The sequence below is a fragment of the Pelodiscus sinensis genome, chromosome 2 (genome assembly GCF_049634645.1).
Source record: "Pelodiscus sinensis isolate JC-2024 chromosome 2, ASM4963464v1, whole genome shotgun sequence".
Classification (NCBI taxonomy): Eukaryota; Metazoa; Chordata; order Testudines; family Trionychidae; genus Pelodiscus; species Pelodiscus sinensis.
In genome coordinates this window covers 46,574,435-46,599,291 of record NC_134712.1, presented here as the reverse complement: position 1 = coordinate 46,599,291, position 24,857 = coordinate 46,574,435, and the positions used below count along the sequence as shown (strand labels likewise).

Here is a 24,857-nt window from a genome sequence, read left to right as displayed (position 1 = left end):
AACTTTTCTTTGTAGTGTAGATGCTGCCTTAGCTCCATAGAATCATTATGTGAAAAGACAGTGAAGTGGTTACGACAAAGCTTCTTATTAAAAATGGAGAGTTTTGTGAAATTCAGTTCAAAGAACTTTTCCCAAATACATATATTTGAAAGTGACCAACCATCAGCACAGGAGCCAGCAAACTGAGCTGGAAACATGGTAGTTTGAGTGCTGGTGCCAACGCATTTTATATTAATGATGAGCTAGATTGTGAATAAATTAGAAAAAATAAATAGATAAAACAGAATCTGTTTGGGTCAAGAAAGGTAACATGGGCTCCACTGGGATAGTATTTGAGGTTTGCTATAGACTCCTTGACCCTCAGAGATGATTTGGGTATTTATTTCATTAATATTTTAATGAAATAAATAATACGGGGAATTATGTGATTATGGGAGACTTTAATTTCTCAGATATAGATTGGAGTACAAGTGCTACTATTAATCTTGGGTCAAGCTATTCCGGGTCGGGAGAGCTGAAAGATTTCTTCCCCAAATAGTGACTGCACCAGCAAGAGGTGATGCCAATTTAGATTTTGTGTTGGTAAGTAGTTAGGATCTCTTAGAAGAATGGGTTGTAGAGTACAGACGTGGTTTGAGTGATCATGAGCTAATTTAGTTTAAACTAGGTGGAAAGCTAAGCACAAAAGAAGGTCTGTAAATAGAATCTTTGGTTTCAAAGGGGCAAGATTTAACAATTTAAGGGAATTAGTTCAAGAAGTGGATTGAAAAACTCAAGGATTTGAATGTGGAGGATTCTTGGAATTATTTTTAGTAATTTGAAGTCCAATGTAAAGCCTGCATCCCAAAGAAGGGGAATTATGTCATGGGGAAGGATTGCAGAGCAAACTGGATGAGCAAGCATCTTAAACTCACTACTAAAAAGAAAGCAAAAGTCCTACAAGGAACATAAAAATGGGAAGGATCAGCAAGGAAAGCTACCTCTTGAAAGTCAAACAGCATAGGAAAAAAGTGAAAACTTCCAAAAGCCAGTCAGAGTTGGACCTTGCAAAGTAAATTAAAAGCAGTAGTAAAAGGTACTATCACCATATAAATAAAAAGAAAGCAAGGAAAGAAGTGGGATCACTAAATAATGAGGTGGAGTTAAGATTAGAAATAACATAGGCATGGCCCAACACCTATACAAATACTTTGCTTCCATTTTTAATAAGTGCAATGGAAAGTGTATTGGTAGTGGAAGGTTAATTGATGGAAACAAGGATATGGAAATAGAAATTGCCACATCTGAGGTTGAAGTTAAACCACAAAGAGACCAAATCCCAGAGAGCTGGATAACCCCCATCCAAGAATATTAAAGAAAATTGCACATGAAATTAAGCCCAGTAGCAAGAATTATTATCTGTAAATTCTGGGGTTGTACCCTATGACTGGAGAATTTGTAAAAGAATACATATTTTTACAAAAAGGAAAAAGGTGACCCACAAAACTACAGGCCTATTAGTTTGACTTCAGTTGTATACAAGTTAGTGGACAACTTTTGAAAGAAAAAGTTGTTACAGATATAGAGGTAAATGGAAATTGTGCTAAAATACAATAAGGCTACGTCTACACTGGCCCCTTTTCCGGAAGGGGCATGTAAATTTCATGAGTCGTCGTAGGGAAATCCGCAGGGGATTTAAATATCCCCCGCGGCATTTAAATAAAAATGTCCGCCGCTTTTTTCCGGCTTTTAAAAAAGCCGGAAATGAGCGTCTAGACTGGCCCCGATCCTCCGGAAAAAGTGCCCTTTTCCGGAGGCTCTTATTCTTACTTCAAAGTATGGAGTTATGGATTGGGTTCCTCTGTAGCATGAGGCATGGGTCACTTGCATGATTAAACTAAAGTAACAATGTTTTTAAAACATGATTTGAGAACTTCAGTAACTTAGACAGCATTTATGGGTGGGGAGACAATGGGTGAGGTTCTGTGGTCTGCATTGTGCAGGTCAGAGTAGATGATCATAGTGATCCCTTCTTGTCTTGATTTTATGAGAAAATAATTCAGAAATAATAATAATAATAATTCAGAAATGAGTACCTAAAGCAAGATGAGATTTTTAGATTCTGCTCATATCTATTTAGTTAGGATAGTAACTGTTATGAAACGTATTTGTGTTCATGAAGGGCCCAGTTTTGTTGTCCGTATTCCTTAAGCAAAAATTCTGTTAATTTAGCCTAATGGTAGTTTTGCAGAGTCAGCAGTTGAAGTTTGGGTGCATAATATTTACATGTAGGTTTTGCAGCCCCTCAATGAAAAATTAGTTTTTAATTATGCAAACAGGTACTTATGCAAGACATTTTCCATTTACCCCAGCTATTTCAGAGAATCTTTATTGTCAAACTGTTAAATCATAAATTACTGCATTCTTAATGCAGTACTTCTTAGTATACCTTATGCTGTATGGATCGTATTTGAGGTTCTCCAATGTTAGGGAAAATAAAGGCAGAAATGCATTTCCTCTCTAGGGTTTGCATTAGAGAAAATAGTTAGAGCCAGTAGCATCTCCCCTGGATTTTACAAAAATGGTATTACCCTGGCTTTCACTGAGACATTGCTGGTTACCTTCTGTCAGTGAGCAACTGTCTCACTGCAAAGCAGAAGCACAATCTCTTTTTCATTTGTGTCTGTGTTCAAGGAAGTTACTTCTCAGAGAGTACGTTTTCTTCACAATGACCATGTACAAGAGCAAACGCAGAAACCAAAGATGTAAGTAAAACCTGAACTTTTTTTTTTTATCTTTAGACACTGAGGGGAGAGAAAAAAACCTCCAGTTTTATTGAAAACTATGTATTACTTTTCTGCACCGTAGTTAAATAACACCAGAACAGCAAGTGTGGTATTTACTCTTTATACTAAGGTATCTAATTGTTAAGTGCATGAAGGATCCTAGAAATTAAAAATTAGCTCATTTGTTACTATGGAAACCCTCAGTAAGTGATTGCTTTATAAAATCAACAAAGAAATAGATAATAAATGTAAGTTGGGTCTAGCCTCAACATCCTTTATTCGGGGCATAAGGTTGGGTAGTTATATCCTTCACCTTGACAGGGTTAGCACTTTTTCACCTTGTGACATTCATTTTGTATATTGACTTGACAAGCTTTGGGAAGTTAGAGGCACTAAAACTTAACATTTTCCATAATTACAATATTTTGTGAGAAGAAGCTAGTGAAGCTTAAACAACAAATACTGGGGGAGGGTCAGTCATAAGTATAATGTATTTAAAAGTAAAAGCATCCTGAATTCTCAACATAATGCTAAAGGTCAAAATTTCCAGCTAATAGCCTGTTTGGTTTTTTAAAATATGGCACTAGCTAAGGAATATTAATAACTACATTAGACAGCCTTGCATAATGTTCTGGAGAAGCTGAGCCAAGTCAAAATGTGATGTCAATGGTATTTACCACTGTAAGTACAAAGTAAAGTGAGACATAAATAGGTAAAGAAGTAGTTTGGGGATTGGAGGGAGATATTCCATTTAGAAAATGTGTAGAAGGGGTGTGGGAAAAGCAACAATAAAAAACAAGGCAAATCCAGAGGCTACTCAAAGAGGAGCATTGTTGCCATTGAGTGCTTAAGGCTGTTTCCACTTTTTCCACTGATCTCAGTGGGACCAGTTTTTGGCTCTCAGAGCTTAAACTCTGTACAGGCCTGGTAATTTTTCTTGATTTCCATACCAAATGACATGCAGATGCTGCATGTAAAAAGTTTCAGAGAGACACCTGTCTGTGGCTTATAAAATCTGTCTCCCACTTTTCACATTCACATGAAAAGACCTCCCCTCCTCCTTTAACTTAATCATGGTAACTCACCAGCAACAAAATAGATAACTGTGTGTAACTGAGTTTGGTGTACTGCAACCATAACATAGTTTCCAATTTCTTTTCTTTCTCATTTAGTGTGCTAGTTAAACACAAATATGTTTATCACAAGATCAGACGTGTTTTCATGAAAATACAAAGTCTCCCAATATGTCAGATGAACTATGTGCTTTTAAAAGACTATGTGAATCACAAAGATTCATAAAATTAATGTTCATTAATTTTTTAATTCATTCACTTATCCCCTCTCCATAGCTTGAACAGGTGTATATTTTATGACATAGGTTTTAAAAAGTAGACAATTACATTAAAAGAAGATAGAAGTAGTGGATGCAGGGAACAGACTGTCTTTGACAAATTTCCTTGTCACTGTTTAATATTTGCTGTGGGACACCAGTAATGATTTCATTTGAGTTATTATGTAAAGACTAGTACACATTTCAACAGGAATAGCTGAAAAGTCCTTCTGTAGCCAGTCATTGTTTTTTGTTCCCTTGGGCTCCTTTTTAATTTCAGTGCGTAACTGGACTCTGACCATATGAATGTGTCTGTGTGATTGGCCAGGTTGTCAGTTTTTCTATGAGCACAGTCAAAAATCGGTGGAGAGATAGTTTGTGTATGGGAAGGAAGGTATTCCAAGGTATTCATGAAAACACTGAATGAGATCCAAGTAAGGATGTTTTTGTGAAGTGGAGTCACATTTTGTTTTGATGAAGGAAAATCTGATTTGCCAATAGGTGGAAATTATGAATTGCAAATGAGAGGAATTGGAAATATAATTACTACAGTGACTGTTGGAATGATTTTGCAGGAAAACTAAAGTAATAGTTGGTTTGTAATTGTAAATGTTGTTAAACTGCAGTTATAACTGTTTCCATTGTGTCAAACATCTGCTATAGTACAGCAGGCACTTTTTAAATACCTTCTATTTCATTAGAGTCTGCAAAATGGCTATATAAAATCTCAGCAGATACCGTATATGAGTAATTTAGGAGATTTTCTGATACTTTTCCTTATCTTACAACTCAAAAGCTATTTGAAGGTTACAATGTATATAAATTATTATTTTGAAATATGACAGAAAAATATAAGTACTAATTAGACTATATAGGAGAATATAGGAGAAGTCAAGGATTAAATTTCCTGTCAGATTTTCTTGAACACTTTCAAGGAAGTAAAACATAGACGTTATTCTTGATGACAGATTGGTAGTAATAAAAAGACACTAATGAGACATATTAGGGTATGTCTACACTACCCTCCTAATTCGAACTAGGCGGGTAGTGTAGGCATACCGCACTGGCAAATGAAGCCCGGGATTTGAATTTCCTGGGCTTCATTTGCATAAGCCGGACGCCGCCATTTTTAAATCCCAGCTAGTTCGAACCCCGTGCCGCGCGGCTACACGTGGCATGGAGTAGCTAGTTCGGATTAGGCTTCTAATCTGAACTAGCTGTACTCCTCGTGGAATGAGGAGTGTTTAAAAGACATGGCGTAGCTATTTCAGGATACCTCCTGTCTAAATTATCTAGACGTGTCCTGAATATATTGATATATCTGGCCCATTACAGTACATGCTCCAGGGAGAATTCTGTGCTATTGTGGAATTCAGAATTTTGCAGAAATTAACGTTGAACATACAGGATTTCCTTTCCCACACTGAAATGGGTTACATTGGTGCTAGAATGTTCCCAGCATTAATTACATTACAATAAAAATGCTGACATTTTGGTAAACATTTCTCCATCTAAGATAAGTACTTTGGGGTATAGGGATTAAATTTCAGACTGGCCTTAATGATGGGAATGGTCTTTATGGATCTACCTGCTTACTCCTTGGGAGTTTTGAAGGCTTTCTTCTTGAAGACACTGCTGCTCTGGGTCTATGGACTGCGATCAGACTAGGCTGTTGTAGGATCATAGAATACTTGAACTGGAAGAGACCTCAAGAGATCATCAAGTCTCATCCCCTGCCCTCACGGCAGGACCAAGCACCATTTGGATAATTCCTGATAGATGTTTATCTAACCTGCTTTTAAATATCTCCAATGATGGAGATTCCACAATCTCCCTGGACAAATTATTCCAATGTTTAACTAGAATAAATATGATGGCTCCATTCTTAGTCAGTGCTGTTCATCAGGAAATAAGATGTACCTTAGCTATAGCCGACCCAAACTTTATGGATTGTGCAGATTGAGTACAGGGACTTGTATGTTGTCCTTTTCAGCTTATTTTCTTTCTCCTTAGAATGTTCTCAAGTTCATCACTAATGACAATAACAACATATGAGTCAATAGCAGGTTCCTTTTCAATATTAAAAAATATATCCACTTATTTGGCTCATAACAGCAACCGTGGCAGTTCCAAGGGATTAACGACCAAAGCTCATCAAAGAGTCCTCCTGTTGATTTAAATGGGGCTTGGAATTGGTCCTCAAATGAATTAATGCCCTTTGCCAATAGACCCATTATTATTATTATTATTAGAATTAGATGTGATATAAGCAGTAATTTATGTTCATGATTAATACTACTAATCATCTCTGTGTTGTTTGGTTCCATCAGGCATCTGTGCATATCACCTGTCTTAATGCCTAAAGCTGTGTATAAGATTCAAACAATTTCCGAGAATTTTTGTTCTTTGACAGTTGCAGGAAGGTCTTACCTTCCTAAATATTATCTGCATACTTTATGAACTGTTATCCACAAAGATACAATCAAAATGATTAAGCTGAACCTACAGTTGAATTGCTGGTGTAAGAAGATTACTGAAATACTGGTGGGCAATACCCTGGATACCGGGATAAAACCAGATTCTTCTCTTGCATGTCTCTATTTTAGCTGAAGGCCTTTCTAAGTGGCCTGATCGTGTAGGGGATTTCCTGAACAAATGACAGGCTGTCATGGCTGTTCCCCACTCGGACACTTTGAGTTCAAAATGGGAGGGGAGGCACAACAGACCTTAAAAATACCTTTCCTACATAGGCTTCTGCTTAAAAACACCGCAAGGTCACAGATTCCCTGAGCTTGGGAGGTATGTTGCCACCACCCAAATGGAAAAAAAAACTTTTTTCTTGAATCCAGGAAGAGTCACTTGGAAACTTCTTTTAGAGGGGTAACCCAAGTTCTTTTACCACACACACAAAAAACTTAATAAAACAAACAAACAAACAAACAAACAAACGGTAATCTAGCTGACCTCTCAATCTTAGGCATGAATACAGGGCCTCCTATTATCTTTCAGGAGACAAGAATCAGTTCATAGTCTTTTAAAAAGTGTTAACATATTAAGAACTGGCCCCAGAGCTACAGTCTGCAGCATTAGCCCTGAATAGTATTCCCATTGAGGACAACTCTTTTGAGCTGATGGTTGGTTAGAACACAGGTCTGTGCCCCACAATTTGTCTACTTTCATTTTGCTTATGTTACTCCCAAAAGTGCTGAATCCACATTGCACAGTAACACTTCTTCAGCATATATATATATATATATAAGTGCTATGTACTTGATTGTGATCCCACTGAAGTCAATAAGGCTACGTCTACACTGCAAGGTTTTTGCGCCAAGACGGCCATTTTTGCACAAAAACCTATGGAGCGTCCACACCTTAAATGTGCTTAAATGTGCTTCATCATGTGTAAATCAGCAGTAAAATGGCAGAACAGAAGGCTTTTGTCGGTGTAGGTAAACCTCCTTCTACGAGGCATAACTCCCTTTTGCGCTACAGTTATTGAGCAAAAAGGCAAGTGTGGATGATCCAGAGGGTTTTCTTGTGCAAGAGAAAAAGCACAAGTGCTCTGATGACCATTCTGTGAATATCCATTGGAGCTTTCTTGCACAAGAGCGTCCATGCAGTGTGGATGCTCTCTTGCGCAAATCACTTTTGTGATTCACTTTGAGGCGAGGACATGCTCTTGCAAAGGAATTTTTGCTCAAAAATTCTTGCGCAGAAAGCTTCTTGCACAAGAAGCCTGCAGTGTAGACATAGCCTAAGTGTTTTGCTACTGACTTCAGCAGAAACAAGGTTGGATCTTACAATGATCACCCTAAAATGCTTGCCAATTGCTGGATAATTCCATTGGTCATCAAATAACTTTATCTCTTAGATTGTAGTATTTTAGATATTCTTTGCAGTAGAGGTAAGGAAAAGCAACTAATACTGGTACTGGAAGGTTTTTTTAAAGGTACAAATAGCTGCTGGGTAACTAAGCACTATTTGTGTCTGACAGTTTATCCCTCTCCCTTTTCTATTGATGTAAGGCAAAATTGTCCCTACTGTATGTCCTTTAGTAAAACAGTCTTCAAAAGTAACAAAAAATCTTTTATTCTATTTCTGCTTTTCTGTGATCGGAAAGGAACTTTCAGACAGTCCAATTTAAATTAAACTCTGTAAAATAAATGCTTTTTGACTAACCATGTATTTGGCCATACTTCAAGCAAATGCAAATTAAGTAGGCAATTTATAATCCCAGCAATAACAGGTTTTGTAAGTGAGGCCATCACCATTCTTGAATATACTCACACTGCTCAGTGTTAGTATAATCTTCCAAATTTAAATAATTCAAAACCTTTGGAACATGAATGCAATTTAACACTTCATATGACCTGCTGGTGCGAATGTGCTGATGTACCCTCTGGGAAACACATGACAGGAATCTTGAGTTCTTGAGCTTGCCTGTGTTGAGGAAGACCAAAAGATCTGTTAGAATCATATCAGTATTCAGGGGTTTTAAAGTTTGGTAGCCTTTTATTGGGACGAGTCAAATTGTGATAATGACTTTATCTTCCATTTAGTGCTTTCCTTTTTGAGTTAATATGATGTACTGAAGAAGCATCGGTGAAGTGTTAGTGGAAATTTTAAGTATTCTCCAATTCTAATTGTGTGTTTGGTAGCCGGTTAAAAGTAAGCAGTTGATGAGTATCCTTAGATTACAGATACAGGCAGTCCCCGGGTTACGTACAAGATAGGGACTATAGGTTTGTTCTTAAGTTGAATTTGTACGTAACTCGGAACTGGCTCCAGATTCAGCCGCTGCTGCTGAAACTGACCAGGGGCTGACTACAGGAAGCCCGAGGCAGAGTTGCTCTGCCCCCAGCTTCCTGGAATCAGCCACTGATCAGTTTCAACAGCGGCTGAATCTGGAGCCTGGGACAGAACAGCTGGGGCGCTGCCGAGTAGGTCCCCCCAGGACCAGCCGGGCAGCACACCAGCTGCTCTACCCCAGGCATCCACAACAAAAGCCTGGTCTGCTGGGCGGGGGGCGCACTAGCTGCGCCTCCCCCCCCCAGAAGACCACGGAGACCCGGAGCAAAGCTGCAGAGGCGGCGGGGTCCCCCGCCTCTGCGGCTTTGCTCCTGTCTCCCTGCTGTGCTGGGGGGGAGTTCCCCCCAGCACAGCAGGGAGACAGGAGCAAAGCCGCAGAGGCGGGGGACCCCGCAGCCTGTGCGGCTTTGCTCCGGGGCAAAGGAGCAAAGCCGCATTGGCAGCGGGGTCCGCCGCCTGTGCAGCTTTGCTCGGGTCTCCCTGCTGTGCTGGGAAGTCCCCCCCAGCACACCAGGGAGACCCGGAGCAGCTTTTCTCGCCCCGGAGGACACGGTGGCGGGACCGCTGCGCTCTGGGTGGTCCCGCCGCCCATGAGCTCTGGGGCGAGAAAAGCCCCGTTAGTAAGTCGGATCCGCGTAAGTCGGGGACTGCCTGTAATAACGTTCAGTGTGATTTTCTAAATAACCACAAGGGGGTACTATTTGTGATCTCTGGACTTTTTGTCATTGATGATGATTGTACAGGTTGAGCCTCTCCAGTCCGGCACTGTCTAGTCCAGCAATATCCGTGGTCTGGCATGATTTTAGTTAGCCAGAGGTCCAGTTATCATTGGTGTGGCCAAGTTTCTCATAGTCCCATAAAGTTTGTGTATAGTCTTGTCACTCAGTGTTCTGTGCTGTTATTTAGCTCTAATTTACGCCTAAATGTATCCTAAGAGCCCAGGAAACAGTGGAAGTATTGATAATGCTGCTAGACAATATTGGCCTCCTATGGTTGGGCAAATCCTTTGGTTTGGCACCAGACAAGTCCCATGGGTACTAGACTAGAGAGTTTCAACTTACACAATAATTAAAAATCATCAGAAGAAACATGGTACTATGCCATTCCAACTGAATTATTCTCAGCATTTTCATAATGCTTGTATGAGAAATGTCATCATCTCACAGACATACTTTCTTTTAGAATAACCTATCTCTTGCATTATTTTAACCATACATCTCGGCTGTGTCTAGACTGGAAAGTTTTTCAGGAAAATCATCTGCTTTTCCGGAAAAACTTGCCAGCTGTCTACACTGGCCGCTTGAATTTTCGGAAAAGCACTGATGATCTCATATAAAATCATCAGTGCTTTTCCAGAAAAACTATGCTGCTCCCGTTTGGGCAAAAGTCTTTTTCCGAAAGACTTTTGCGCAAAAGGGCCAGTGTAGACAGCATAGTACTGTTTTCCGCAAAAAAGCCCCGATCGTGAAAAAGGCGATCGGGGCTTTTTTGCGGAAAACCTCATCCTGCCAATCTAGACGCGCTTTTCCAAAAATGCTTTTAATGGAAAACTTTTCCGTTAAAAGCATTTTCGGAAAATCATGCCAGTGTAGACATAGCCCTACTTTGTCACATTTCTTCAGGTGTGTGCATGACATTTTTGTAGTAAATATTGCAAAGTATTTACATGCCAGATATGATCAATATTTATATGTGTCTTTATGCTTCGGCCACCTTTCCAAAGTACATGCTTCCATGCTGATAACACTTATTAAAAGAAAGTGTGACTTAAATTTTAACTGGACTCCTTGGGAGAGAACTGTATGTCTCCTGCTCTGTTTTACTCACAGTCTTCCATATATTTCATGTTATATCAGTCTCATGATAATGACCCATTTAAGAACGCATTCAGTGCAGATTTAACAAAATTAAAAGAAGATTCCAATTTGAGATTTCTAAAGATAGAAGCTACACAGTGCCATTCAAATGCCAGTTATCACTTTCTGGTGACATTTGAAACAAGAAGCAGAAAACATTATCTCCTAAAAATACAAATGAAGTCATTTGGTTGGATTGGCTGAATGAGAAATAAGACTGAATGGACTTAAAGGCTCTAAAGTTTTATGTGGTTTTATTTTTGAATGTAGCTATTTTTGTGCATAATTCTACATTTTGTAAGTTCAACTTCCATTATAAAAAGTTTGCACAATGGGACTTGTATGAAGGGAATAGAAAATTACTCTTTCTTTTTTTTTACAATGCAAACATTTGTAATAAAAATAAACAGAAAATGAACATTGTACATTTTCTATTCTATAATTGAAATCAATATATTCAAAAATGTAGAAAACATCCAAAATAAATAAATGATATTCTATTATTGTTTAAAAGCTCAATCACACAATTAATTGTGATTAATTTTCATAATTGCTAAACAGTCCTAGAAAATTCAAAATGAGAATGATCCCAGTCATAGTAGGATAAGCAGTAACGATCATGTTATGTTGGAAAAAACTTCTCTCACACTCAGAGACATATTATTTGGAGTAACCCATTGAACCCTAATTAAAAAGCTGCTATTCTCCTATCCTAACACTTCTTAGAGGAAAAATAGTTCTAGGTCTTTGCAGAATTTGTTCCAGTAAAGACTGATAGATTACTTAGTGAAAGATGCTAAAACAGTAGTACAGATGGATCCTTCCTTTATGGCGCCATAACTTTACCTGCAAGGACAAGAAATTCTCTCTCATAACTGAACTTCAAGCAGCTAGAAGCTCAACCGCATGTTACCACGAGGCCAGAAATACTCAAGATACTCAGTGCCTCTATGTATTTCATTAACTTTAATTCGTTTCCTCAATGGAACCATTTCAAAGCTATTTCAATATTTCAGGTGATATTATAATCCCTAGAAATGCTGTATTCTGAAAGCATCCATTAATTAGGGAACATAACTTCTTCGGTATTTCCTGATGTGCAATAAACCTGCTGTGTATCATCCTTTTAATTTTATGGCATGTTAGACTTCTACATAGTCTTAAATAGTGTGTGTCTAATTAATACTCCCTGATTTCATCATATGAGCCATTCCTTCTGGCACCTTACTTTCATTATGTATGCTGCTGTTGTTCAGGTGTGATGCATTATAGGCATCATTTCCCCCTCTGCATTTGCCACATGTAGTTTTGCTTTGTTTTGTGATGTATAACTAGTGGCAAAGTCCTTAAATAAAAATTGAGACTTCAATCTCATGACAAAAGACCAACCACGAATGCTTGCAGGTCACACCTGTTCTATTTCCACAACTGTGCAAATTTGATTTGCAACAATGCTAGTTAATTATTTTGATCAATGAATCTTCGCAGCCTAATCAGTTCACCGGCGAAAATGGAATGTTAAACAAGGATGTTGATAAGGTGGGAATGTGCCTGTGTGAAAGAGTAATTAGTTTGATACATGTTTTAATCAAAGCAGTATGCATGTAGCTTTTGCCAGATATTACTTCTGGTCATACACAAAAGAAATTCCTTGCTTCAACCATTTTAATTTCAAACTCCTCTAAGAAGTGTAATTTTGATGCTTACCATAACCCTGATGAGTGTGGCCATTAAATTCTCACTGAAATATAACTTGAAGCCGCCTAATTTAGGAATGCAAGTCACCATGATGAATCCTAAAACTGTCAGACTCCGAATGTGTGAAGCTCATAACAAATGTGCTGAAGCTTGTGTGTTGGACTCATAAACATTAACTGTGAGGGAAAGTCTAATCTGCTTGATAAACAGCCCACATAAACACTCTTTAAGCCTCTCCTAGTTGTAAAAATGATCATGAGTAACATTCTTAAACTTTAACAACAAAGGCATGACATTACTGCAGTTTCACTGTAAATTGGGAGTTCTGACATTTGTATGCAGTGCTTAGAGTAATTGGTTCACACTAAACTATGGTCTTCAAAGAATTGACACCTAGATGACTAAAAACAACTTAGATAAATGTCTAAAACTTCTTAAAGTTCCTGAAGGAATTCTTTGTTGTTTCTTCTAAATCATTCAATGCTTCTTTAAACAGTCCAAAAGCAAATTTCCTAAGATATTTTAAAACCAACAGGCCTGAATATTGGGTAATACAAAAGAAAATATCCAGTGCTTTGTTTGTTTTTAAATCTTCAAATGAACTACTGTGCATATATTAACAAATCCAATATTTAATTCTTGATTTATAAAGTTACCTAAATCTGTACTTACAGTATCTGATATAACATCTTCTTGTTTTAGGATAAAAGATGCTTACCATAATCCTGATGAGTGTGGCTATTAAATTGAGCGGCAGAAAGATATCTCCATCACATGTCTTGTGTTGGCAGTATCTTCTAAAGTGGCTCCTATAAAATTTCCCTGTTACCTCTCTGGTCTATAAATATAAATTTGAGATTTGTGTGTCTGTCTGCAAGTCAGTTTCTTCAAGAACTCCTCCTTAACAGTAAGAACTAGGACCACCAAATTTGGTATGCAGCTTCCTCTTATCCTAACTTAAAACAAGGTCAGGGTTTAGTTGTGCCAGGAAAATAGGATGTGCCTGGTATGTGATTGTTTTCCATAACATGGAAAGGGAGAGGGCAGGGAGAGGAGGGACGTGAGCCTCACAATCACCACTGAGGGCAGCGAGTGAAATGCAGAGCTATCCTGCAGCCCACAACACCAATGGAGTGGCCAGTTGGGGATGGGACTTGCCATCTTACCTGTCACCAGCTCATGTAAGTGTCCTCCCTACTTCAAACCCTTCCCCCCGGCCCTAAGGCCCCTGTGTTGGCAGGGGAGGCCTGCCTGACCTTCCACTCTGCCAGCTCCATGGGCTGAGCCCAGGGAGGTAGATCCCACCCACCCAAAAAAATCACCAGCCCCTCCACTCCCAAACTCAAGCCTCGGGTGGCCACCCTTCCCAAACCCTGGGTTGGTCCCTCCAACACGAGCTCGAGGCCAGACCTCTCCCCAAACTCCGGGCTAGTCCACCCCTTCCTGTCCCGGGCCAGCCTGCACTCCGTGATCCCTTCCCCCCAGGCTGGACCCAGGCAATGCTGGGTAAGTCTGCTAGTACAAAATATTTGTCAACCAAAGGGACTGGGGATTGTTTTAATTGTCCTTTGTAAATACAGCCATTTTCTCATAAATGTAACTAAGACATGAGGCAACTGCACTTGACAAATGACTATGTTAAGTGCATTTAATGGAAATCTTCAGGAATTATTCCTGAAAATATACACTACATATATGAGATACCAAAGGTTGGTAAAGAGGGGGGCTGGTACTTTAAGGGTCCTCTCTAGCAATTTTTTTAAAGATATTTGCTTTTTAGTTTTAGTCTTCCCTATTCAAAAAAACAATAAATGTGCCCTTTCTAATACTTTTATGAACTCTAGGGATATGTTCTCTGTAACTGACTTGAATTTTGCCAAAGAAGGGATGTTCCTTGGTAGAGGGGAAACATTATCCCATGGCATTCCTTTAGTTTGATGGCAGAATTTTAATTAGTGACTTCTTAGACTTTTTAGTTATCACTGTCCCATAGCATAGTATTACAAATTTTGGAGTCATGAGAATTTATATCTTCATTTGACAGATCAATACCCACTTCTGCGATCAGGATACTGGACTAGATGAATTATCAGTCTATTTCAGAATAGAATTTTATGTATAAAATAATAAGATACAATTTTTATAATTAACCACCATGTCTGAAATTCAAGCTCAGCAGTAAGTAGCTTGCATATGGTTTATAAAATGTTCTATGCTTTAATATGCAAACATAATTAAAGGCTATATTGTTAGGGCCAGGGTTCTTTCCATACTGTAGGCATTGGCCATATACTCATGTAACAATACTAGTAGTAGCAACAAGATAGGTGTTTTACCACAGCTGCCACCACTGATGGTGAAATATGCTGTAGGTAGTGCCATTTTGTCTTTTTAAACTGTCATTTTGATCCTTTAAACTTGATGTGTCATCACGATCCTTAGTTGTTTCCTGTGCATCTGGAATATACAACCCTGCAAGCAATACACCTTATGGGAGAGCTCATTAGTGATGGCCTTGCACTAATAATCTGGAAATATCCATTCACTATCTTTCTTTGAAAGATAAAAGTGGCTTCTCACCTCTTCCATAAAACAGCTGCTGTCCTCTATGTCTGCTGACTTCCCCATGAAGACCATCCAGCTCGAGAGTTATTTGCTTATTCACTTGCTCAACATCTACCATTTCAAATTCCCCTTTGGTCTTGCCTTGCATCTAAGGCACAAATTGAGCTACGTCAGTTGCGTAGCTTATTTCAAAATAGCTTATTTTGAAATTGGGAGCATCTAAACAGCACTTATTTTGAAATAGAGCACTCTTCCTCCGACTTCCCTTACTCCTAGTACAATGAAAGTTACAGGAGTCAGAGTAAGAAGTCCTCCAGCTTGACAGTATTTTGACATTCAATACTAAGTTGACTAAGTTATTTAGAAATAATTCTAGTTATTTTGAAATAATGTTGCTGTGTATACATAGCCTAAGTGCCATTAAATAACCATCCCCTTCTGTAATAGAATTCTGCTCTTTTCTTCCATGCTAATGACCATTTTACCTTTTCATGGTCTCAGCGAGAGACCTATTTTAAGCCACTATTTTAAAGGTCAATTATTTTCTTACAACTCCATCTTAACTTTATTCTACCCTATGTTAAAAATGAATCATTGATAGATGAACAGCATTCTTTGTTGCTCTTGCTTAATGGAACATTCACACATACTACTGCCACTAGATGAGAAAATTAATTAACATGTAAAGATTCTTCAAGTAACATTATGAAAACATGTTAACATGAAACAATTGCAGAAGACAATTGATGCAGACAGGTCTGAGATATTCCATAATTGTTATGTGTATAGTACGATTAATTTGAATATTCTTGCAGCTGTATTTAGCTTCTGACTAACATCAATGATAATACTTGCAAGAGTGAAGTAATTAGCTATCCATTTACTACTACAATATTATTAGCCAATATAAAATTGAGTAAAATCTCAATCATGAGAACATAACTCCTGGTGTTTGTTGTTTTTGGCTTAATCCTGAATGCCATTGAAAGAAAGATAGTGAACACACTAGAGTTCAGAGAAGTGGAATCCTGCACAGATACAAAATTTGTATCTAGATCCATATCTGTGTCTGCAAAAATGATTCCCAGATATCCGCATCCACATCTGCTGATGCAGATACCCACCCATATAAAGCAGAGATCTGTGGACCTGCAGAGCTCTATAGTGAGGCTTCTGTGTATTTGTGTGTGGCGAGGAGTAATGTTCACAGAGCAAAGCAATGAGAGCAAACTCATGAATTAAGCACTGATGGAAGCAGCGACAGTACCCAAATACAAATAGCTCTGAAACAGAAAAAGGTAGCATTGGTATATGTTTTCATTTTATGTTATTCACTGAGCAATATATTATTCAATATGCACATGAAGAATACTAGTTTAGAAACAAAAATGCTTCATTTTTGCAATCACTACACTTTTATTATATAAAATAACAGCTATTTTAACAACAGCAAGAGAATATGTATGAATGAATCCTCTTGGGCCTTCCAATGACTACTTTTCATTGGTATTAGAAAGGGGCTACAATACTAGATTTCCCAGTTACCTGAGACATCTACCATAGAGAGGTAGGGTCACATATCTGGCTCTATGCCACTCTTTCCTGCCTCTCTCCCAATCCCATTGATGAGGGGCTATGCCCAGGAAAGAGAGGGTGTGGCTGAGAGCAGCTTGAGGTTCTAGAGTGAGGAGTGGCATTAAAGTGATTAATGGTTTTTCTTCCCTCTGTCTCTCTGGGCCCAGGGCCGGATTAAAGGGGGGGGGCTAGCCGGACAGCTGCCCGGTGTGCCAGCCTGTGGGGGGCTCCTGATTGAAGTGGTAAGGGGTGCCATGCGCCTGGGGGCGTGCCCGCACATGCGCCGCGTGCCCGGGGCTGCGGCACCCCTTATCATGTCAATCAGGCGCTGCATGCCCAGGTGCGGGGCCACGCATGTTCCACATGCCCACTGCCCGGGATGCAAGTATGGCTTGATCCGGCACTGTCTGGCCCCTCTACACAGAGCCAGCTCTAGGCACCAGCAAATCAAGTACGTGTTTGGGGCGGCGCATTTCCAGGGGCGGCATTTCCAAGTAAGCAGCTGCCCCCGGCAATGCCCGGCCCTGCCCTGCCAATTTTAAAGGGCCATGGGAGACACCACTACCTGCTGCGCAGAGCTGGCACCATGCACCTGGAGTCTGCTGGCTGCCCTCTGCCACCTGCTGCTGCCTGGCTCCGCCACCTACTTCGGGTCAGACCTGCCCACGGGGGGGGTAGGGTGGGTTCGAGGGGGGATGCCCCCAGTGCAGGAAGTGCTGTCTCCCCTCCAGCCAGGGCCATGGCGGCTGCAGGGGGGCTGGGCACCTGCCAGGGCCCCTGCTCCCTGGGCACAGCCATGCAGACCGTGCTGGACAAGGCCCTGCAGGCACTGGAAGCTGCAGGTTCTGGTGGAGAAGCCGGGCCTGGGGCTGATAAACAATGCTCCCTGCCTGCCCCAGCTCCTGCCCCAGACATGCCAGCACCTGCTGCTGATCCAGGACCAGCCTGGGCCCAGCCTGAGCTACCTCTGGGAGGCCGGCTACTTCCCCGTCTTCATCAGCAACCTCCAGCACAAGGCCAAGCAGGCCACCAAGCTCTTCACGGAAGACCCTGAGGGAATTTGTCAGGAGGGGTCGGCCTCCAGTACTGGCCCCCGGACAGTGGGGGCGGGGGAAGGCGGGGATGCCGAGGGCTGTGGGTTGGAAGTGAGGGACACTGGTAGAGATGTGGGTCAGGACTGAGGGGCACTGGCGGGGCTGGGCTGGGTTAGCTGTGGGGGCTGTGGAGGCTGTGGTTCAGGGAGTGAGGGGCACCGGCAGCTGGTGGGGGGACCCCATGGCTGGCCTGGCTGTGGGTCAGGAGTGAGGGGCACCAGCAGGTGGGGGGCAGAGCTGGGCTGGCTGTGGGAGCTGTGGGTCGGGAGTGAGGGGTACTTGTACATAGGGAGGGGCTGGACAGGGCAGGGAAAAGGCTGTTGTGACCCAGCAGTGAGTGAAAGGGGAGGGGGAGTTTACCTGAAGTGCCTTTGCCTTTATTGAAAAAAAAAATTATATTTGTATGATGTATTAATAACTTTATTGGAGCTAACAAGTTCTAAAATTTCCCCTCTAAAAGTATTAGAATTTATAGCAAGAAATGATTTTTTTCACTCCAACAGCCAGACCATTACTCATTCTTTTAACATTACCAGTATCAGTGGCTTCTGGTGAGCACAGTTTCTCAAAACTGAAATTACTAAAAAATTATTTGAGGTCCACCATGTCTCAAAATCGTTTGTGAGGACTTGCATTAATTTCAATTGAAAGTACCATTTTTGCAATAATACCTGAATTATTAAAAGGCTATGCAAGTATAAAAACCAGAAAAATTCAGTTCATATAAATTCTTTTAATTTATGAGAAACTGAGCGCACCGGAAGACAGTAACGTTTTTCATTACAGTGTATAGTTGAACCCAAATTGTTTGTAATTGTGATTTTGTTAAAATTAAATGAGTACACTAGTAGGAAATTGTTTTATTTCACTAACTACAAATTTTCTGTTTTCTTTTTTTTTATTTTAAACAGTCAAAAAAATTGCAAAGTGCAAATATGTGTAACAGCAAACAAAAAAGCAGGGTGCGGCCAAAAATTTTTTTGCTTGGGGCGGCAAAAAACCTAGAGCTAGCCCTGCTTCCATGAAATATACCTCAGCCAGAGCTGTTAGGCTGAACTACTCTGTGAATATATGTGTCTCCTTTAATTCCCTCCAATGCATTATGTCACCTTTTAGAGCCTTTGTGTTGAAATGTCTCCAGTTAATACTAAGTTGTTAAAAATAAGGGTGCAATAAAACCCAACTTACTTTTCAGGTTAAAGTCTCCAGGTCAATAACAGAAAATGAATTTAGTAGAGAATAATTAGGATAATTTAGAATGATAAAACCAAACTTTGTTCAAAGAAAAAATAATTAGTTAAGCAAACAGGCATGCAATTACCATTTATACAATAACAACATCCAAGAGGAAACAGTGTATCACCTGGACAGCAGGCTGTACAATCTTATTATCCTATAACCTAACGGTGCCCTTTTGAAGATAATTGGAGAGCTCCCCAAATCAGCAAAATTACTCCTTTTAGATTCCAGTATAATACTAATTAAACACTAAATGGTCTGTATCATAATTATATTTCTACCATCTCCTTATGGCTTTTTACATTACACATTTAATTAACATCTATACCAATGTCTTTCCCATACTATCAGTATAGATAGCATTTTAATAAAACATTCACAGTTCTCAAAAACACTCATTTAAAACTATGCTTAAACTAATTATAACTACACCATAATGGTAACAGAGCCCTGGCCCTGGGTCATGTCCTTGCTGAATTTTGCTTTCCCCCTCACTATCTCCAATTTATAGCTTACTTTCCTCATACTAACAATGTCAAATTCCCATAGTCCCCTATGCTTAGGCTAATTTCTGTTGATTTTTTAATCTTAATAAATAGTCTATCACACAGAGAGACACACATATGATAGTGGGAGAGGCCCAGAGCCTTGGACAGGGGGGTCAGAGTAATTGATTCTCTTCCCAAAAGAGATATGTTAGCAAGTAGCTGCTACACAGCATACTTGTGGGGAGTTCTCCCTTTCAGGATTCCAATTATGTAGAGCTCAGTAGAGCTCCATAGAGCATTGTAAATGCATTTTTACACTTTCAATGTAAATATCAATTTGAATTTAAACACTTAGAAAGATATTGTAGCAAATAATGAAACAGTCAATTTGCAAGGGTAAGTTCTGGGACCGGTTTCTATTCAATATCTTCATCAGTGATTTAGATAATGGCATAGTGACTATACTTGTAAAGTTTGCAGATGATACAAAGCTGTGTGGCATTGCATGTGCATTGGAGGATAGAATGATAATTCAAAATTAGCTGGAACAATCGGAGATATGTTCAAAAGTAAATAAGATAAAATTCAGTAAGGACAAATGCAAAGTGCTCCACTTAGGAAGGAACAATCAGTTACACACATGAAAAATGGGAAATGACTACCTAGCAAGGAGTACCGTGGAAAGTGATCTGGGAATCCACACACTAAATGTGAGTGAACAGCGTATAAAACTGTTGCAAAGAACCCCTGAATATTATTTTGGGATTTATCAGCAGGAATATTGTAAGCAAGACATAAGAAGCAATTATTCCACTCCACTTCGTGCTGGTTAGGCCTCAGTTGAAGTATTGTGTCTAGTTGAGGTCTAACCAGCATGGCTCCAGAGGCTGTGGAATCTCCATCATGGAGATTTTTATAGAATTGGTTAGACAAACATTTGAAGTATTTTTTAAAGTACTTGTTTAAGTCAAGCCTCTGCCCACTCACTTAGAGAAGAAATCGCTGTGCATTTTTGCTTGTTATAATAAGAAGCATCATTTAAAGATACCAGTGATTTGGTGAAAAATGCAATGAGTAGCAAAAAGGAAAAGCTGATTCCCTGGGTATTATCGTGCCCTATGATGATATAGATATGAAACAGAAACTGATGGCAAAACTATATTCCATTTACAAAATAACTGTCTTTCGTTTCTTTTGTTGTGTCTCAAATAGTAGCATTCCAGGTTTTTGTGCAGTAATTGCAATCATATATAATTATATAATGATACACAATTACAGTATATGCTGGTGTGGGGGACATTTTTATTATTTCTTAGCTCTTTTGACAATTTAGAATTATAACCTGATAAATCTGACTGGAGGATTAATAGTATACATTTTCTTCAGGGAGTATCCAAAAAGGCTCACATAGATAGAGTTTGAAATGAGCTAAGACAGAGATCCTCTGTTATAGCACAAAGAAGAATGGAGAAGTATTACCTATTTCTTAAACAACTTCATTGTGTCTTTTTCTGTGCTCCCTAAGGGTATGTCTACACTACCCCCCTAGTTCGAACTAGGGGGGTAATGTATGCATACCGAACTTGCTAATGAAGCCCGGGATTTGAATTTCCCGGGCTTCATTAGCATAAAGCCGGCTCCGCCATTTTTAAAAGCCGGCTTGTTCGAACCCCGTGCCGCGCAGCTACACGCGGCACGGGCTAGATAGTTCGAACTATGTAGCCATTCCGATCTATCTGTACACCTCGTTCCATGAGGCGTACAGATAGTTCAGAATAATTACGTAGTTCGAACTATCTAGCCCGTGCCGCGTGTAGCTGCGCGGCACGAGGTTCGAACAAGCCGGCTTTTAAAAATGGCGGAGCCGGCTTTATGCTAATGAAGCCCAGGAAATTCAAATCCCGGGCTTCATTAGCAAGTTCGGTATGCATACATTACCCCCCTAGTTCAAACTAGGGGGGTAGTGTGGACATACCCTAATTTATCTGCAAAGTCACTACCTACATCTTATTCAGATCTTATTCTATCTTTTTCCATTTTCCATTTAGTCTACAACAAATTGGCTAACTAGTAATTCGAAGGCCGAGTGACAGCAGAGGATATAGTTTATGGGTATTTAATAAAAAATGTGCATATTCTGATCCTTTCTCTCACACATTTTGTAAGTTGCTTGCCATCATCAGTTCTTTGCTCTTTCTTCCTTTTTGCTGGATAACATCTAGCAAGTTATGAGGGTTTCCACAACGCAAACAATAAGCTACTACCAACTATTTTTCTCCTGAGACAGAGATTGCCTTCCTCCACTATGTGAAATATCAATATTTTTTAAGCCTATAGTCACTATGGTGCTTAGGAACAATTACGGATTTATTTTTAATTGCTTGCCCAGGAATACTTAGTTCTGTGTTTATCTCCTCTGAAGAAAAAGTTAACATTCAAAACATGGTTTCAGCAAACAAATGTGCTGTTTACTCCATTCCTTGGAACAAGAATGAAGTTATATAAGACATGTATGGGAGTGGGCTCTGCACTTCCAAGAATAAGCCCTAAACACAGATAATTAGGGCATCAGTGTGTTTGAAGCATATTCTCATTTCCTATCCCCTCATACTTTGCAGCTAGAGGTGGGCATGAATCAGAATTTTAATACCGAACCTTTGTAGGAGTGAGTTGGGAGAGGAATGAAATGGTTTTGTGTTTAAAACCACAACAGGCCTGATTTTTCCAGAACCCGTTCAGATGCAATCCACCATGACACCCATGACTTCTTGCAAGATCTTGTGAAGTTTTCATATTGGTGCAAACATTTTGTAAAAATGATTCACAAAATTTCAGCACCATCAAATTCCACCCTACTTTGAGGCTCATTGTTGGCCTCTGGGGATTCTTTTCTTCCCCTACACTACCACATGACCTGCAGTAGACATAGTACTCTGCTCTGGGACTGTGCTGCTTTAAGAGTTGTGACATGGGCACAGTGTGAGCTTGGTCAGAAGGGAATTATTGTTACTGAGCTCAGAAACAAAGGGAAGTGAAAGAGGACAGAGTAATTGATACAGTATGGCCAATTCAAAAAAAATTTCAGTAGTCCCAGGCCACCCCGGAAGAGGTGGGGCCTAAACAGGAAGGAGCAGGGCTACCCCACCCCCAGATAATGATTGGTCTGGGAGTGGGAGAGCCCTTTTGCCCCCCCTTCCCACTAGGCACCTATGCCCTGGAAGAGACTTGGCACACTCCCCCACCCCCAGGCCATTCCTGGTCTAGGGGCAGGGAAGTGCAGGAAGCCTCCTCTCACTCTGCGAGGAGCACTTGGCACTTTGAAGTGCCGTTGGCTACTCTTAGGCTGGGGCAGGTGAAGGAAGCTTCATGCAGCTCCCCCGCCCCCAGGCCCTAATTGGCCTGGGTTTGGGGGAGCACGCAAAATGTCCTCCACTCTCCCTCCCACCCCCGCCCTGCGAGCAGCAATCAGCACTTCAAAGCACCATGTGCTCCTAGCAGGGCAGGAAGAGGCTTCCCGCGCTCTCCCGCCCCCAGGTCCCAATTGGCTTGGGGGTGAGGGAGCAGCAGGGCCTCTGTAGGCTGGATCCACCCACTTGGCAGGCCAGATCCAGCCCACGGAGGCCCTTTTGCCCACACCTGGTCCAGCCCCCAGAGATCACAATAGTTTGAAAAACATACTTATTTTTAGTTGGTTCTTTTCATTTGTCTTCTGGTGTTTAAATCTTTGAGTTCTCTTTTTTAAGCTTTTCTTCACATATAAAATGGCTGGTAATGAAATCTGAAATTCATATTTTCACACGTTGGTTCCAAGAGCTAAGACGTGAATCAAAAAACCTCCAAATACTGTGAAATTTGCAATAAAATCAAAGAGTTGGCAACGCTAATTTCCTTGCACTCACCTGGTTTCTGCAGAGTATCAGTGACCGGGAGATTATTCCAGTTTTTTTCTCAGTTATTCCAACTGCCCCAATATGATCCATGATTTGCCCCTGGGCTATGCCCCTGCAGGTAGCAATCATTATGTCAACAGTGATTCTAGATGTGTGCACTACTAGGAAGGAAATTTAGTGCTGTGGGAAATTGGTACTCAAGAAATCTGGATTTTATTCTAGTTCTACCAAATATTTCCTGAGCAATCTTGGATGATTCATTTCAGCTCTCTGTGCCTTTACTTCTCCATCTCTGAAATGGGGACAATACTACTTTCTTTCTCTTACTCCTTGTGTACAGGAATTCATCCCTCTTCAGGAAAGCACTAGGAATGCATTTAGGTATGCATCCCTATTCAGGAAACCACTAAAGCAAGTCAATCCCAATTGAGAATGTACTTATATTCCGAATGGATTGCTGAATTGCTTTCCTGAATCAGAGCCCAAGATTACAAATTCTGTGGGGCCAGGATTGTTTCTTACTATTTGTTTGGTACAGTGCTTTGCACAAGTGACATAATTAAGAATAATAAAGAATACTGATAAATAATATTTAAATAAGAAAGCATTTGTTTAAGGTGATATGTGGATGCACAACTAAAAGTAACAGAATGAAAATAAGTAGGGAAAGTGCAGCCTGAAAAATTCCTGATATAAATGCAATTTTAAAAATTCAGCTGTTCATTAAGGGTTAAATACTCATTGCTTAATTTTGTGAATAAGCAAGTAGACTTCAGTAACCAGATTAAAATTTAGTATGTATGCATGGACCATGACCCATTTTTCCCATATTTCTCTCCACGTTGAGAGGGCAAAAGTCTACACTGCAGAGCAAAAGCTTTATTAAGATACTCAACTTCAGCTACGTCAGTTGCGTAGCTGAAGTCAAAATAGCTTAATTCATCTTTTGGTGCTGTCAATACAGCAGGAAGTCAAAGGAAGAACACTCTTCCTTTGACTTCCCTTACTCCTCGTGAAATGAGGGTTACAGAAGTCCAAGTAAGAAGTCCTCCAGCTCAACATTATTTTGAAATAATGGCGTGCAGTGTAGATGAACATTTTGTTATTTCAAAGTAATGTAGTTATTCCAAAATAATTCTGCTGTGCAGATGTATCCTTACCTTGGAACTTTGCAGCTCCAACCATTTCATCTTCCTTACAAAGATAGTCTTGTTATAATTTTAAAATATTGTATTGACTGCACTTGTAATTTACTTAATTTAATCACTTGCTCTGAAAAGATGTATGGCAGGACAATAAATATTCCATTCCTGAGGAATACAAAGAATTAAAAGGACCACTCTTTTCATCTGCCTGACATTTTGCTGTCCATGAAATAAAATGTATGTAAGATGCATCTTAAACTTGTCTAAAGATGTAATTAAACTGTGATTTTTGAATTACATTTATCAAAATGATTTATTGTTCTCATATTTATTTTGTTGGGCATTCAATAGTGTAAGTAGATTTTGAATCCTGGATCAATATGCTTTTTCCTAGCTGCTGAAG

General features: G+C 39.9%; 1 protein-coding gene across 12 annotated transcripts in view; it reads left to right on the top strand.

Annotated features, from left to right (window-relative positions):
* The window catches only part of RALYL (RALY RNA binding protein like), a 566,823-nt gene that overhangs the window by 418,174 nt on the left and 123,792 nt on the right, over window positions 1–24,857 (top strand). For 2 of the 12 annotated variants that reach the window (XM_025179532.2, XM_075920458.1), the window contains exon 1: window positions 2,623–2,744. The exons of the other annotated variants lie outside the window; for them this stretch is intronic. In XM_025179532.2, coding sequence (XP_025035317.1) covers window positions 2,708–2,744 — 37 coding nt within the window. In that variant the 5' untranslated portion in view covers window positions 2,623–2,707. Of the gene's footprint in view, window positions 1–2,622; window positions 2,745–24,857 lie in introns of those variants that run through there. 12 annotated transcript variants of the gene reach the window in all.